The sequence below is a fragment of the Elephas maximus genome, chromosome 19, assembly GCF_024166365.1.
Source record: "Elephas maximus indicus isolate mEleMax1 chromosome 19, mEleMax1 primary haplotype, whole genome shotgun sequence".
Classification (NCBI taxonomy): Eukaryota; Metazoa; Chordata; class Mammalia; order Proboscidea; family Elephantidae; genus Elephas; species Elephas maximus.
In genome coordinates, this window is record NC_064837.1 from 48114788 (window position 1) to 48132188 (window position 17401).

Sequence of the window (17401 nt, forward strand, 5' to 3'; positions counted from 1 at the left end):
AAGTCCTCATCACTTTCAGCAAGCAAGGTTGTGTCATCTGCATATAGCAGATTGCTAATGTGTCATTTTCCAATCTTGATGCCACATTCTTCTTCACATAGTCCAACTTCTCGGATTATTTGCTCAGCATATAAATTGAATCCGTATGACATACACTTGTCTGTCAGTTTGCGGTACTGTGGTGGGTTGCATGTTGCTGTGATGCTGGAAGCTATGCCACTGGTATTTCAAATGTCAGCAGGGTCACCCATGGTGGACAGATTTCAGATTAAGACAGACCTGAAGATCGACTTCTGAAAAGATTGGCTAGTGAAAACCTTAGGGATAGCAATGGAATATTGTCTGATATATCTTAATCCATATCAATTGAAATATGTTTTTCCAAATTTGTCCACAGCTGATAGGTAGAGAAAGGCCCAAAGTTCTTTGTGGTCTTTTGGGCTCTTTTATACTCACTCTTTTCCTTCCACTTAAAATGACCTTCAAGACCCACCTCAAAAATTACCTCCCCTATGAAGACTTCCCTGATCCTGCTCCCACTACACAGCCCCTGCTGGTCCTGAAGTGGTGTCTTCCTTCTTGAACTTATGTTTATGGAGTTCTGTCTTCTTTGCAGTCTACACAACCAATATATTACTTTCCACAGCGAGTGGCAGTGCAAAGCCTGCTCATAATTTCTGCAAGTTCCTGAGGAATTATTTCCTTGTGGTTACTGCTCTCTCTGGCTCCTGGGCTGTCTCTGTTTTCCATTGAATCAATCCAGCCATAAAACTCAGCCCCTTCACTGGTTTTCACAAGAAAGTTCACCCCTGCAAAGGGTTTTGTGAGTCTGATAACTTAATTGCAGGGAGAGGGGGAAGGTTATACAGGAAAATTCCTGGCCTCCTGACTAGATCTTTTGTGTCTTCTCTTTCCTCCCCATTTCCTTTTTAAAGTAAAAATATGCCTTCTTTTGTTCTATGTATAATTGTTCCACATCCTTGTCATAGCCTTTTGGGGTGCCAACATGCGTGTCCCATGGGGATTGACCTGCTACAAGCTGGTCTATGAAGGCATATCGACCAAAAAGGCGTCTATTCCTCTAAGAGGAATTCTTCTACCAGCTGCTGTGAGAATGCAGTTTATCTCATCACATTAAGTAGTTACTTCCACACATATATTTTCTCTTTCTGGATACTAAGCTCCTCAAAGATAAGAATTATTTTGATAATTCTGATCTCCATAGTCCCTGCCTGAGAAATGGATGGTCAATTTTTTATTGAGTGAACAAATGAATACAGTATATAACTTCAGTCCCTTAATAACAGAACCAAATGAACTTCTTTCAAGTAGACATTCTCGAATTATAAGCGGCTAACTTTTTTTTTTTTTTTAACCCACCTTATGTACAAGTCAAAACAAAGACGATGGTTTCTTTGCCCAGTATATAACATTTATTAGGGCATGACAGAAGACACGGTATCACAGATATTGAAACAACCAACAGGTAAGATCATTATGATCCAAAGGATGAAATCAGATATTGAAACAGGGAAATGTCCAGCCTACTTCTTAAAAGCTGAATGTTGAGTAAATTGCTTCCATTCTTCATGGTGACATCTGAGGGATTTCCCTTAGCTAAACTCTGGTGCCTTCGGTGTTCGGGAAAAAAAGGTAGGTAAATAGAAACTAAAAGTAGATCACAAAGAAGGCAAAAATTAGCCTTGTGGACAGTTCTCAAGGATAAATTCTACAGCATGTCAGTCATTTTCAACCCTACAGGCAAATCAGAAATACTCTATCCTAAGCAATTTTTTTTTAAGCAACGTGAGAAACTGCAAGTGGGCTCACATCATTTCTTTGTCTGCAGAGGAGGATAAAACTATTCATTGCAGAATGGAATCAGGTAGAACTGTGAGGCTCATATACTTGCTAGCTGCCACACAAAAAAAAGAAGTCTAAAAACAGAGGTGATTGAGGAGATGATCAGTCCAGAGATACTGTGTTCTGGGCAAATTGAAAATCAGCAACCTGGCCTTTAGCAAATGGACTCAGAGCAGATGGGCTGGCAGCAGCAGGTTTGGCGGCAGCTGGACTGTCCACAGTAGGATGGACGGCAGCAGGAGGCCTGGGCCTGGTACAGCTGGCAGCAGGATGGGGGGGTGCAGCTCGCCACACAGCAGGGGGGCAGGGAGGTGCCCTCCACCCGGCAGTCTGGGCGGCACCACCTGACACGGTAGCTCACAGCTCCACTGCCACCTTCCTGGCCAGAGCTGATGCCACCGACGATGCCGCCACCAGTCCCGAAGCAGCTGGTCTCAAAGCAGCTTGGCTGGCAGCAGCTGGAGCCACAGGTCCCACCGGTGGAGCAGCTGGGAAACCCACAGAAGCTGGTGTGGCAGCAGGCCATGGTGTCAGGAGCTGGGTTGAGAGTGGGTTTTTTTGGAGAAGTTTCTGAGTTTTGGCTGTGACTTCCACATGGGGCCTTTTATATACCTCAGCTGAACGCTGTTTATTAAAATTCTTAGCATATCTTCCTTGTTTTTGTTTAAATTTGTTCCTCAGTGGTCCTCTGGTCGGCGTATGTTGAAATACTTATGATGCATTATTAGTAGCAGTTTGGAAATTGCCTTGTTTTATAGTTTCATTAGAATTTGTCATCAAACCTTTGCTCTTTGGAATATGTTTGTGGTTTTCCATGTTCAAAGACTCCCTCCATTTTAATCCAAGTCGCCACCCTTATTTTGTATAGGTAGTTATTCCATGTGACGGTATGCCCACGTGTCTAAAGTTAAGGGTAATAATTGTGCTCTTATTTTTAATCACCATTTCTTCCTTCTGGATATATAGACTGAATTCTCTTGAATTTAGGACATCAGGGTGTCCACTGAATTTAAGGGGTACCTTTGGCCATGCATGATTAAAAGCTACCAACTTATTTATTCCAACATCAAAGCAAATTACTATTATAGCTTTCTTGCTTTCAACTAATTTGGAATGTGTAAAATATAACTCGTGTTTCAGGCCGGGAATCTTCTCATATGAATAAAATGGCAAAGTATATGAAGACATTCAGCAGAGGGCCTCGCTTATGGCAGAACTTTAATAAATATTTATTGGCTCTCTTTTTGAAAGGGTAGAGTAAAAGGCATGATTCGTGGACACCTGTACCACTTATAAGTGCTATGAAGTTAAACAGAACTTCCAAGCTATAGTACCTCTTATGAAGGAGTCCTTGTTAAAAAGTCTAGGAACTGTTGAATTATTTCTTTCTAGACTTAGTAGTTGAATCAAGGCTTAGGAAAAAACATCTAGGAGTTACAACACTTTGAAGAATACACTGCCGTCTACTTTATTCTTCTCTGAAGTTCTTGTTCTTGTATGTGATCCATTATTACCACAATTAAATGATAGAGGTAAGTGCTGGGAGCTGGTAAATAACTTAGAAGTGTCATATGTTTGTATCCCATTTGTACCTTGTACGTTTCACACACAATTTCAATGATGCCTTGAAAAATTAAATGCAAGAAGCCATTATTTTGTCGTTGTTCTACGTTTGTGTTGACTTCTTAAGAGACTTTCCGCAAGTTGGGTTGCAAAGTACAAAATATAACTGTTTCAGATTTCTTCAGCATCTGTCCCACCAATGGTGATGGGTGAACTCAGTACTCTCCGTGTTTGCTCTCCTATCGTTTAGACCAGAGACAGAACTCATACGTGCGTATAGTAAAGGTAGGTGAATTTCGAGAGGTGACATATAGAAAGCAATTTGGAGACCAGTGGGAAGAATGTGATAGACTAAGGCATAGGAAGAAGCTAAGTGCTCTTAGAAATGGTATCTGGTAGCTGTACATTTAAAACTTATTTCGTAGGTCTTAAAATTTCTTTACATATTGGGCATGCATGGAAGAGAACATTTAGTGTACTAAATGGAAAGAGATTAAAGATGTTATCCATAACATCTAGATAGGAATACCATAGCTTTGATCAACCTGAAAATTTTAACTGAAAGTGGCCTTATCAGTCTAGACCTAATTGTAATATGCTAGGGCACGTGAGCATTTGAGGAACTATAAAGACTATTTAATGCACAGGGCACTTGGTTAACTGATGGACTCAAGCATAATTTAATTTATATTTGGTCTTCCTAGTTTAGATTTTATGTGTATCATCAAAACACAAATCCACTCTTCTTGAATTCGAGCTACAGTTAGTCAAGCTTAAAGGTAGAAGGAGGACAGTAACTCAGTTTGCTTTGCACATTTAAACATTTTATTTGAAATTGACAGAAGACATTCAAGGAGAAAGCAGGTCTGGAAATGCATGAAGATGAAGAAATAGGGAGGAGGCCAGTGATGTCACTGGAATGAAGAACTGGCCATGCTGGTGCCCTGCTGAAGCCAGATAGATGACATGGAACACTCTGCTTGATGCCTGTTTTCAGTGAGTTAAGCACATCTAAGGGGTCCCTAAGATTTCGTTATTTTTCATAGATGATACCTAGCATTCAAGAGAAAATTGAACACTTCAGGTGAGTGCAGTTTTCCTACCCTCCTCCTTTCATTCTTAACTGATCAGCAACCTGGCCTTTAGCAGATGGGCTCAGAGCAGATGGGCTGGCAGCAGCAGGTTTGGCGGCAGCTGGACTGTCCACAGTAGGATGGACGGCAGCAGGAGGCCTGGGCCTGGTACAGCTGGCAGCAGGATGGGGGGGTGCAGCTCGCCACACAGCAGGGGGGCAGGGAGGTGCCCTCCACCCGGCAGTCTGGGCGGCACCACCTGACACGGTAGCTCACAGCTCCACTGCCACCTTCCTGGCCAGAGCTGATGCCACCGACAATGCCACTGCCAGTCCCGCAGTAGCTGCTCTGGAGGCAAGTTGGCTGGCAGCTGCTGGTTTCAGAGCAGCGTGGCTGGCAGCTGGTCTCAAAGCAGCTTGGCTGGCAGCAGCTGGTCTCACCGCAGCGTGGCTGGCAGCTGTTGGAGCCACAGGTCTTATCGATGGAGCAGCTGGGAAACCCACAGAAGCTGGTGTGGCAGCAGGCCATGGTGTCAAGAGTTGGGTTGAGAGTTGGGTTGCTTGGAGAAATTTCTGAGTTTTGGCTGTGACTTCCACCCCGGGCCTTTTTATATATTTCCTAGAGCTGCGTATTTCCCTAGCAGTTGGCCTCTTTCCTTGATACCAATTACAAAGTTGGTCTCTGATTGGCTTACATGAGTTGTTTAGGGAAGTTATAAATAGCCTTTCAATTGCCTGCTTTGGTCATTGCTCAATTAAGCCTCATTATGTCTCTTCTATGCCCTCTGGACTAAGTGAATGCTCATCACAGAAGCCAATCTATGACAGTGCCTCTTCATGCAAGTCACATGGCAGACTAGACCACTAGACCAAGCGTTGCTCTGTGTCTGTTTGTCATGTGTGCCCTGTGATAACCTTTAGGCTGAGTCAGGACTTCAAACTGGTTTGAACCAGTTCGGTCATGCCTGACAAAGGGAAATTGGAACAGACCCAAATTTTCAAATTTTGGGTGAAGAGGAACAGTAAATGGAACCGGAAAAATTATGGGTTGAAGCCCTGGAATGGGACACTCCAAAGAGGCCTAGCAAGCCCTTTCAGGAGACTGATGAGGGAGATTGGATTATTGCCAGGACTATGGAGAGCAACACGCATTCAAAGCAGCGTGATTGGTCACCATCTTTGGGCAAGGCACCGCTGTTTCCCACTTGGCTGTTCAAGAGATTTTGGGGCTATGCAATGCACGCAGTGCCCTTGTTTTCTAAGAGGGATATTTAGTTTCCAGCAGGGCATTGACCCATAATTTTTCCCATTCCATTCATCATTCCAGTTCACCCACATTTTACAAAATTTTGTCCATTCCAGTTTCACTTCATCAGACATGGCTGAACTGGGATGAGCTGGTTTGAAGCCCTGGGCAGAGTTTATCTAAATGGAATACATTCTTCCTAAGTGGTTACTCAGTTAAGGATCATGACTTCATAAACAATTTGTCCAGACTTGGAAAGATTAATATTATTGTCATCAAAACATGAGCTACCAACATCAGTATCCAAAGGAAATATGCCTTTCTGTGATCAGTTTTGCCAGCTATAGGATCATTAGAACTCTAAACAGTGTTCTTAACTTCAGTCATCAATGTACATATCCCAAGAGATATTTTCGTCAACTGAAACCCATAATGACTTTTGCTTGTAGATGTTTTCGACTCTGCTAAATTAAAAATATATACTAGTAGTGGATGAAGGAGTCATGGTGGTGCAATGGTTAAGCACTTGGCTGCTAAATAAAAGGTCAGTAGTTCAAACCCACAAGCTATTCTGCAGGAGAAAAGACCTGGTGATCTGCCCCCGTAAAGATTACAGCCTAGGAAACCCTACTGGGTAGTTCTGCTCTGTCATATAGGGTCACTATGGGTCAAAATCAACTCGATGCGTACACAACAACAGTAGTGGATGTGTTGTAGCAAGTCAAACACTACAGAGGCATATAAAGTTACATCACTATTCCCCTGCTTCTACATACATCCCTTCCAAAACCAGTACTCTGGAGATCATCAATATTAACAGCTTGGCGCATACTCCACACTTCTGCCAATATAAACCAGCATGTGTAAACATATACCTTTATGTCAATAAAGTTTGGGTCTACTGTACATTGTATTCATTCTTTTTAATAACTGTATGATATCCCAGAGTATGACCATACCATAATCTATCCTCCCCTGTAGTTTTCAGTTTGTGGGCTTGAATTAAATATATACAGAGAGAATTTTAACCCGAAAGGGACTTAAGTAGGTCCAGGCTTAGGTAGTTAGGCACGGTCACAAGGCTTAGGGAACTAAGCTCTTAACCGAGAATTAACTTAATTAAACTTAATGGGCTTCTTAAACTGGCTATATCACTAATTGGCTGTGCAAGCTGAGACAAATCACTTAATCCCTCGGAATGTTGGTTTGTTCATCTGTAAAAAAGAGATCATTTCTGAGACACTGTCCAGGGCTTCGAGTGTGTAATTGCTGTACCAGATCATTCATTCCCTGAAGGCATGAGCTGCCCAGGTCTGATTCGCCTTGGTACAGAGCACAGAGCACCTCCCACACTACCTTGCCTGAAGGTCCTCAGCAAATGCTTGTTGAATAAAAGAGTGAATGAATGCTTAGCAGTGTATGGCAATGATGAAAAGATGAATTTGCATTTTACCAAAAGGCACTTGCCATTTTATTTTATTTTATTCTTTAGCAGGAGCAACTAAGTAGTGATACCTGAGATTGGTCAGCAGTTAGAACCAAAGGGGCCCGAGGACAGAATGTGTCTCCATTTCTACTCTGGTTCAAGAGTAATTCCTGGCTTGAATCAGGACTCTAGATGATATTTTCAGGAGAATTGATTCTTTGCTTACATGTTATCTTTTATTCATTCTTTCTAATCTCCCCCTTTTCATTAATCCTAGAATGAATAATGCATTGTATAATTTTAACCAAGGTAATATTTTCGTAAGAAAATACCTTCAGTTCTGTGAGCTGAAACAATCATGAATTAATCCTGACCTTGTCTGGAAATTTGTAAAACATTCCCTTTTACTTGTGTTTAAATGTGCATACATTTAATGTGTGTGTACATTGCATATAAAGGCACATCTACATGTAATAAATAGGTGTGTATGTCTGTTAAGTGAGCATTTTAAACTAAAATAGATTTATTTACTGCAAAAATAGAGCAAAACTTTTTTATGCCCATATCTTCTTAAGATAACGGGGGAAAAAAAATGTTTGGAGCAAAATCTCTGATTTAGAGTATATTTCCTCAGAGAAATTTCCTTATATTTCTCTTGCTCTACACAGAAGGCTGCATGTGAATGGAAGGTGTGATTTATTAGCATACAATGAAGGCAGCCTGAGAGACCACTCCTCCTAAGTAGTATTCTGTCACAAGATTCAGGATCTCTGGCTTCTCTGACTTTCTGGTTGAGAAAAGTACTGTGTGAGGCCAGGAAATGGCAATGGAGTATATGCCACTTAACCACGCTTACTGTATCTTTTATGGAGATGAGCCTCCACTGGACCCAATCAAATTTCCTGGCGTGGGATCAGATGAGCAATGTCAGGTATCAAAAACAAACTAAAATCTTTCATGTCACGTTGTATAAAATATGCACCAGGAGCACGCTCAAGGAAGAAAACAAGATATGTTTGCTAGATCAAACTGATATAATTTATTAGATATTGGTATAACATTCCCATATCATAGGAAGTGCAATTTGCAGGACGGTGGGTAGGAGAGGCGAAGGTATCTGAGAAAGACGGAAGTTCCCCGTTTCCCCATGCGTTTGGCAGCAATGAACCTCAGAGGGTGGGGTCAAGTACCTGCTGAGGGCCAGTCCCAGAAGAATTTCTTTTCCTGTTTCTTGAGTCAAATTTGTGTTTTGGCGTCCTCAGTGGAGAGATCTTTCAGTGTTGAAGGGAAACAGATAGGTCTGTGAGGCCCCACAACAAAAGCCAAATCAAAGTTCAAGAACTTGTTAGTGGTGCAGGGGTGACTGAAGATCAGTTCAGAGATACTCTGTCCTGGGCAAATGGAAAATCAGCAACCCGGCCTTTAGCAAGAGGGCTCAGAGCAGGTGGGCTGGCAGCAGCAGACTTGGCGGCAGCTGGACTGTCCACAGTAGGATGGACGGCAGCAGGAGGCCTGGGCCTGGTACAGCTGGCAGCAGGATGGGGGGATGCAGCTCGCCACACAGCAGGGGGGCAGGGAGGTGCCCTCCACCCGGCAGTCTGGGCGGCACCACCTGACACGGTAGCTCACAGCTCCACTGCCACCTTCCTGGCCAGAGCCGATGCCACTGACGATGCCACTATTGATGCCACCGCCAGTCCCACAGCAGCCAGTCTGGAAGCAGGTCAACTGCTGGCAGCTGGTGGTCTGGCAGCAGGTGGGCTGGCAGCTGGTGGGCTGGCAGCAGGTGGGCTGGCAGCTGGTGGTCGGGTAGCAGGTGGGCTGGCAGCTGGTGGTCTGGCAGCAGGTGGGCTGGCAGCTGGTGGTTTGGTAGCAGGTGGGCTGGCAGCAGCTAGTCTCACAGCAGCTTGGTTGACTGCAGCTGGAGCCACAGGTCCCGCCGGTGGAGCAGCTGGGAAACCCACAAAAGCTAGTGTGGCAGCAGGCCATGGTGTCAGAAGTTGGATTGAGAGTTGGGTTGTCTGGAGAAGTTTCTGAGCTTTTGCTAGTGACTTCCATGGAGGGCCTTTTATAAGCCTTGGCCAGCTACTGTTTACATAATTCCCAAAGTCTCTTCCTTGTTTATGTTTAAATAATTTGCTTCCGAATGATGATTGGTCTGCCCCTGAGTTAGTTGTTCAACCCTCTGAATGCCTTTGAAGGTTGATTTTGTTTGATCTTCAATTAGGATTCTTCTCCATGGTCAAGTAGTCATTAGGATTCATATTTGTTAAAATTTGCTTGTTGCCCAAATAATAATTGACACTTCATTTGAGTGTCAGTGTTACCCAATGTTTACTCTTATAATTGGGCTCTTGGTTCTCCCATGACAGATTAATTCTCTGCAGCATAGCCCCTGATGTTGACTGCTGTCCCTACTCTACCTTTCTCTCCTTCACTTTGATGCTGACGTACTTTGACTAGATTCAGCTGACCAGGAAGGGATGTCTTCTTGGGCCTGGGAAATGTGGCTGAATTGTTATCCGTAACTTCTTCTTCTTTTTTTTTTTTAAACACTTATTATGTGCCTAAATGGTTCTGAGACTTTGCACGTATCAATTCACCAAATTTTCACAATAATCCTAAAATGTATGTACTAGTGGTATTCCCATTATCCATGTGAGGAAACTGAGCCACAAGCAGATTTAAGTAACTTGTCCAAGTTTACACTAACAAGAGGCGAATCTGAGATTTGAATCCATACCATCTGTCTCCAGAGTAAACTCTTTTAACTGCTATAGTCAACTCCCTCTTTTTTATATAAGCAGCCATTCTAGGGGAAATCAGAGAAAAAACCAGATGTGAAAAATTTCCCACTTTTTTATGGACATTTCTTCTCCCCCTCCTTTTTTTTAATTGTGGTAAATTATGAGTAACAAAACATTTGCCATTTCTACATTCTTCACATGTACAGTTCAGTGACATTAATTATGTTCCTCATGTTAAACTATCACCGTTAATCTTTCCTGAACTTTTCTGTCACCCTTAACAGAGATGCTCAGTGTCCCCTAAGCATTCCATCTTCCTTTCCCCCTTCCTTCTACCCACCCCTGGTAGCCACTAACTTTTTTGACAGTAAAGGGAAGAAAGGCAGGGCTTACCGTGAATAAGGCTGTGTATCAGATATTTTCAAATCCCACATCAAATTTGAATTTAAAAAGGTATGGCTCACTGTGAATTTCTTGCTTCTTGTCCTTCAGAAAGTCTATATCACAGATTGTTTGATTAGCTAATTTTTCACTGATGGATGCTTAAAGTATGTGGCTGTGTCATTCTTACAATCTCAGGAGCTATGAAATTTGCAGCTCAATTCAGCAGAGTCTTTGATACTAAAAAGATTTGTTATCTCACCTTCCAAAAGGGTCAGATGTTTAAGGAGTTGAAAATACATACTGACAAGAGCACTGCAGAGCGTAGCATAGCATATTGGACCACCGTTTCTGTGATTTCCTCTTGGGGTGCTGTTTTCAACATTTCCCTCATAACTTCATTCAATCTTAATGTTTCTGACACCTTCCTTGTATGCTCTTAGTTGCCCTTAGAGAATTAAGAATAATGTATGACATCTAAAATTTGAGAACGCTACTCCTCTGCCACAGAATAAAGAACTAACGTCTTACTTCCCAAATAAACTAAGAAAATAAAATGTAAGCAGAATCCTGCCTCCTACCACTTAAATCCATTTCTTCTTGATTGGTTTCCATGAAAAGAGAGTTAAAAGTTCCAGTTATTCATAATGTTTCTCTGTGTAGATTTTCTTTCCTTTTCAAATGTTGGGCACCCCTATTCTTGGTCTTCTTGGTAGAAAGGAAGCACTAGTTCCTTTAGATTTTAAAAAGTTTTTATCACTGTGCTGTTCTCCTTGGTTTCATTTAAGTTATGGTGATCAGAAGTTCTAGTACCATAAGAAGAAAGGGTGTATTTGTGATTCTTGAATATCTGACTTCTGTTTAAAGATATTAATGCTTTGAGTCGTTTTCCTTTAAGATAGAAGTTCTTGTTTTCTAGTTAGAAGTTTTGGAGGTTCACTAGTTCCTTAACCTCTATCAGTTCTCTAACCCAGTTGCATCTGCTGTACTCAGATTTTTGAGAGATAAGACATGGCCAATGCATGAGCCAAGTGTACACGCCATTCCTGCCTAGGGCTTCTGTTCTTGGCTCCCATCCTAGTGACCTTGGCTGGACCACATGTAAACTTCAAAGACCTCCTCTCACCCCCCAACTTTTTATCCTAAACCAAGTGACACTATCTTTCTCTTCTCTCCTGATTGCCAGTATAGGTCTTCTTGGTGCTTCTAAGTAAAAGGTAGATCCAACCTTATTCTTCACGCAAAGATGCATAGACTTAGGAAGCTGTGCACCCCTGGAGCTACACCTACCCAAAAGTGGTGACTTTTTCTAATTCTCATAAAGTTGGAGCAGTGGAGACTCCACCATTTAATTTTATGACCTAAGATTTTATCCCTTGGAATGGAAACCTCATCACGTGTCTTTCGTTTCATCCTTTATGCATTCTAGAACTCTCTTTAGAGATTACAGTAAGAATGGGGATGGTGTATGGCCAATTTCATGTTCATTTAAATCTATCCCTGCAATAAGCACTTATTTGCTGCTTCATAAGACATGAGAAGATTTTAAAGGTATTATTACCAGTCGCTATTCCCTCTCATCATTTTCCAAAGTATGTTTTGAAGAACACTGTTATGGGGTGTTAATAGGCATTAAGTGAATAGAGGATCCCTTGGTTAAATTAGTTTGGGAGTGATCGTTATAGAGGTTCCTTTATTTCAGGGCTTCTCATTCCTTTTAATATTCTAATGTGCTTTGTGAACCCCCAAGATGGCGATAATAAATGCAACATTATTTGATCATTGCATATTTTTCTTTTTTGGTCATTCGAAGGAGCTGATTGTCAGTGGAAGGTCCTTGGGTGGCACAAATTTTTTTGCACTCAACCTCTAACCTAAAGGTTGTTGGTTCAAAAATACCCAACAGTGCCACAGAAGAAAGACCTGGTGATCTGCTTCTGTAAAGACAGCCAAGAAAACCCTATGGGTCAGTTCTACTCTGTAATACACAGGGTCACCATGAGTCAGAATCAACTCGACAGCAATAGGTTGTTTTTTTTTTTTTTAAACATTCTGTAATTTTACTTCATTTTATTAACTATGTCATGTAAAATTCACATTACGTTTACATCACATCACAAAAATAAAAGATGAGAATTCAATTCAAAGTAGCTATCTTTGGAGTAACTTTAAATTAGAACAAAAAACCCAACCCAATTCTAAAATAAAAGAACCCACAAAGCAATTAGAAACTCTTCTGAGTGAAGAATTTATAAAAAAGAATGGATGTTGTACATTTGCCTTAGTTATTAAAGGGAAGAGATCCAGACTCTTTTGGAGAGATATATATACAATTACCTAAATTATTAAATGCAAACTGAAAACTGCCAAAATCCTGAAACATATCTCTCTAAAATGTATGCGTCACAGGAATTAAATATTTTAACTAAAGTAGAAAGGATAATTAATTCAGTGAGTCTTCTCTGTCAAAATTAAAGCTGAAAAAAGGTAAGTGAAAGAAAACAATCCTATTCAAATTATTCCAGACCGAGTGTTGACTGAGCATTTGTTCCAAATTAACAATGCGTTTATAGTACCCCATATACTCTGGTTTATAGCTTATTTTTTACAGAACAAAAATTCATCTGTAGGTGATTAAAATAAATTATGATCATTAATATAATGAAAATCTTATGTAATTATTAAAATAATCTAGATGTACTAACAAGATGGGGAAATGTCCAAGGGATTAAGTGAAACAAAGAAAGAAGAAGAAGCCAGATCCAAAACATCTGTATGTATGGTATAGTCACATTTGTTTAAAACCAATATGCATAAAACGATTGCGTGTGTGTATAAATTATCTTGATGATACCCAAGAAATTTATCAGTGGTCACTGCTCCTACAGAATAGAATGGGGAAGGTCAATGTCATATCCAGGAGTGACTCTCACTTGCCATCTCTACTTTTCTCCACTGTTTCAATATTGTACATGAGCATATATTACCTTATTAATTAAAAAATAAATAAAAAGAAAAAAGAAATAGACTGCAAAATGACTGTTACCTAAGTGGCTAAGAAAGGTGCTGGCTAAATTTGAGTACATGCTAATAATACTAATAATACACTTTATGAATTACTTCTCGACTCACTAATACTTAGGCTGTTTCCACTGTGACCTAAATGCTGGCACAGTAACCTCATTTCAAACAGATGTTAGGTACCCTCTCTCTTAGTTAACTAGTGCCGTATAACAGAAATACCACAAGTGGATGGCTTTAACAGAAACAAATTTGTTCTCTCACAGTCTAGTAGGCTAAAAGTCCAAATTCAGGGTGCTAGCTCCAGGGGAAAGCTTTCTCTCTCTGTCGGCTCTGAGGGAAGGTCTTTGTCATCAATCTTCCCCTAGTCTAGGAGCTTCTCAGTGCAAGGAACCTGGACCCAAAGGATTCGCTCTGCTCCTGGCACTACTTTCTTGGTGATAGGAGGTCCTCTTGTCTCTGTTTGCTTCTCTCTTTTATATCTGAAAAGAGATTGACTCAAGATACATCCTAATCTTCTTGATTGAGTCCTGCCTCATTAACATAACTGCCTCTGATCCTGCTCATTAACATCATAGAGGTAGGATTTACAACACACAGGAAAATCACATCAGATGACAAAGCGGTGGACAATCACACAATACTGGGAATCATGGCCTAGTCAACACACTTTAGGGAGACACAGCTCAATCCACAAAACCCTCCAACCCCCACAAACAGAATTTTAGAAATGGACTTTTTGCTAAAAAGTCACAGAAACCACTTCTTCAACACACCTTCTGCCCCACAAATCAGTTCCCTAAAGCACAGATGTATTACAGCTGATTTGAATGATTAAGAGAGAACTGGTGGTGCAACGGTTAAGTACCCAGCTGCTAACCGAAAGTTTGGTGGTTTGAACCCACCCAACAGCTCTGCGGTTGAAAGACCTGTTGATTTGTTCCCGTAAATATTACAGCCTAGGAAACCCTATGGGGCAGTTCTACTCTGTTCCATAGGGTCATGATGTGCTAGAATTGGCTAGATGGCACACAACAACAACAAGTCACCTTTGTTAAAACTGCACTTAAATCCTGGGACAAGCTGAAACATTTATCTTCCACTCATCTTAGACTCTATTATCAACAAGCGAAAATTCAAGTTGGTGACTTAGAGAATGATCTGACAAAAAAATTTACCTTATTCATGGATGGAAGCGTGCAGAAAACAATACCTCATTTATCTAAATGAGCAAATAAATTTGCTAGAAATAATCACTAATACCTTTTTCAATTCACAGTGTCTCGCTCAGACTAGTCCACAGTTCAACACAGCATCTCCCCAGTCTTCTGGCAGGCACCCTATGAAGCTGACCCACATTAATATCTACTGTAATCTCTTGGGATAAAAAGTCAAAAAGTTACAAGTGTCCAATTTCCTTCTCTGTTATGATACTAGCTGGAAAATCTTTTAAAAATGAGGCCTAGAGAGCCTTTTCCTTCACTCTGAAGAGCTCAGTGACAGTTTTTCCAAAATCAACCTGCTCTCCATAGCCCCCCAAATTAAAATGTTAAAGTACAACAAAATCATCATAGTATTCCTTGAACTTTAAAAAAACAACTATTTCAAGGCACATTTACCATCACGAGTGCAATACAAAAGGCCCAAATACAACAAAGGAAAACATCCTCAAGTAACACCATGACAATGTTCTTTCAACATGCGCCTGTTGAACGGAATGGGGTTTAATCAATTTCACTTCTAAAATAACTCAGGAGTCTCGTCACAGCCAATGTCCTTGTACAACCGAGTTGTGAAATGAATGTTTATAATGCTTCAAATCTTCTAAACCTGATTTTGAAAACCACACTTCCATGTTTGTACAGTCCTTGGTAAGGTTGTCTATAGCAACAGCAACCATTCAAAGAACACACCATTGATTAAAACCATTGATTTAAGGCTCAGTCAATTAACATAGAGCCCCAAACTAAACGGTTAAGTGTATGAACTACTTGTTCTCTCATGACTCTTAAAAGTTGGTTCTTAAAATGTGGAACCAAATTCTAGCCCCCAAAAAAGAAAAGACCAGACTTGCTGGCCTGACAGAGGCTGGAGAAAACCCTGAGAGTATGACACCCTTTCAGCTCAGTAATGAAGTCACTTCCAAGGTTCATCCTTCAGCCAAAGATTGGGCAGGCCCATAAAACAAAACCAGACTAAAGGGGCACACCAGGCCAGGGGCAAGGAGGAGAAGGCAGGAGGGGACAGGAAAGCTGGTAATAGGGAACCCAAGGTTGAGAAGGGAGAGTGTTGACACGTGGTGGGGTTGTTAACCAATGACGTAAAACAATATGTATACTAACTGTTTAATGAGAAACTAGTTTGTTCTGTTAGCCTTCATCTAAAGTACAATTAAAAAAAAATTCAAACAAAGAAAAAGTTTTTTCTTAGCAAATAAACCCTTGAAAGGCAAAATTACCTCATTTAAATTTTGACCCAGAAGTTCAACAACAATCATAAAGTCCACAGTCTTATTGGCAAAACTAATATACAGTCTCTAACTCACTATGCTCAAGGTTAAGAGCGATGCATATTCCATTTTTACATTTTACTGGAATTTTATATGTTCAATTCATGATTTAAAATCTCCTCCAAACTATCTGAAGACTTAAGACTTCTGTGCCACAGACTTAAGACTTCTGTCTTTCCCACTATTTTCTTCAGACAAACATTTCTCAGGTGTCTAAAATTCTTAGAAGGGAAATTTTTCGGAGGTAGCCACTTCTTCAGCCTCTGAAGCAAGGGGAGGGGAAAGAGAAAAAAGCTGAAACCCTAGGTTCATCTGGGAAGTTTCACATTAACCATTACAAGCTGGACAGTATAACAACGTGGCTTTTTTGGCTCAAAAAATCTGAGTCTTGGTGTGAAAACTAGTGCTTGGCTGTCCCACCACAGCGTTCTCGTAGTGGGACTGTCAGGGAAGCCTTGACTGGGGAGTATAACTTGTTTACCTATCAGGTGTAGACTTCCAGGCACTCAGTGCTTTGGGGCTTGTTCCAGTTTGTCTTTAGTCTCTTTCAGTTCACCTTTCATTTTTAGGAAAAACAAGTTGACCGCTGGGTCTACCATTGTTGATGTCAGTTGGGCAACGCTAGGCTGTTGGACTTGCTTGAGGTACTGGATTTGAGTAGCACACTCTTGCGTCTCTTGTTTACAAGGATGTTTTCCCTATGTGCAGACTCTTGCTGTTGTTGCTTTAGTTTCTCTTCAGACTCCCTTAAGCCAGTTACATCGTTAGAGTTCATGTCTGTGTACTTGTCCTCCAAAGCTAGAGTTAACTCATCTCATGCCATAACTTTGAAGTCTGTTTCACTCAGTCGAACCTTTTTGGGAAGAGGTTCTTCGTTGGTCATCTGGAATCACAAGTTGCCTCCCAGTGCCTCTGCACTGCCAGCCCCACCTGCACCCCCCTCGAGAGGACAGGCGAGGAGGAGACTGGAGGTACCCAGCAGGAGTCTGGGCCTGGGGGCACCTATGGCAGAGCTCTCCCTCGGGCCTGCCCGGCCCTGCCCAGAGAACTATGGCCCAGCAATACGTGTTTTTTAATTGTCAGTGGAACACCTGTTCAGGAAATGCTCTGCTGTCATATGCCTGGAAGAGACGTTGTAAGTAATAAAACTCAGTTCTCTTATTTTACACGTTAGAAATAGTGCCCAGGCAGGTGAAAGGACTTACTCAGGAATTCATGGAATGTTAGTTACAAAGCTGGGACTAGAATTTAGGATGCCTTTACATCTTTTGCCATTATTTTATCATTTTTACCAAAAACCAAACCTGCTGCCATTGAGTTGATTCCAACTCATAGCGACCCTATAGGACAGAGTAGAACTGCGCCATAGGATTTCCAAGGAGGGGTTGGTGGATTCAAACTGCTGACCCTTTGGTTAGCAGCTGAGCTCTTAACCATTATGCCACCAGGGCTCCTTAACATGTTTAGGTCTCTCTAATTGTTGACTAAAGCAGCCTTTGTATCGCCTTGATAACTGGAGCAATTGTGTACAGAGTGATACATGAATAAAATGAATGGGTTTGGCAATGCAGTT

At 41.3% G+C, this 17401-nt stretch overlaps 3 protein-coding genes and 1 pseudogene across 3 annotated transcripts; all 4 read right to left on the reverse strand.

The window, feature by feature from the left end:
• Nucleotides 1–2017: 2017 nt before the first annotated feature.
• Nucleotides 2018–2389, reverse strand: LOC126063167 (keratin-associated protein 1-1-like). Its single transcript, XM_049861353.1, has one exon. The coding sequence runs from the start codon at nt 2387–2389 to the stop codon at nt 2018–2020; it is 372 nt and encodes a 123-aa protein (XP_049717310.1).
• A 2179-nt stretch (nt 2390–4568) lies between these two features.
• Nucleotides 4569–5027, reverse strand: LOC126062383 (keratin, high-sulfur matrix protein, B2A-like). Its single transcript, XM_049859890.1, has one exon. It carries the CDS (start codon nt 5025–5027, stop codon nt 4569–4571), a length of 459 nt encoding a protein of 152 aa, XP_049715847.1.
• Nucleotides 5028–8592: 3565 nt separating this feature from the next.
• LOC126062378 (keratin-associated protein 1-1-like) lies at nt 8593–9159 on the reverse strand. The gene has a single exon (XM_049859884.1). It carries the CDS (start codon nt 9157–9159, stop codon nt 8593–8595), a length of 567 nt encoding a protein of 188 aa, XP_049715841.1.
• A 7146-nt stretch (nt 9160–16305) lies between these two features.
• Nucleotides 16306–16713, reverse strand: LOC126062385 (pre-mRNA-splicing regulator WTAP-like; annotated as a pseudogene).
• Between the last annotated feature and the right edge of the window lie 688 nt (nt 16714–17401).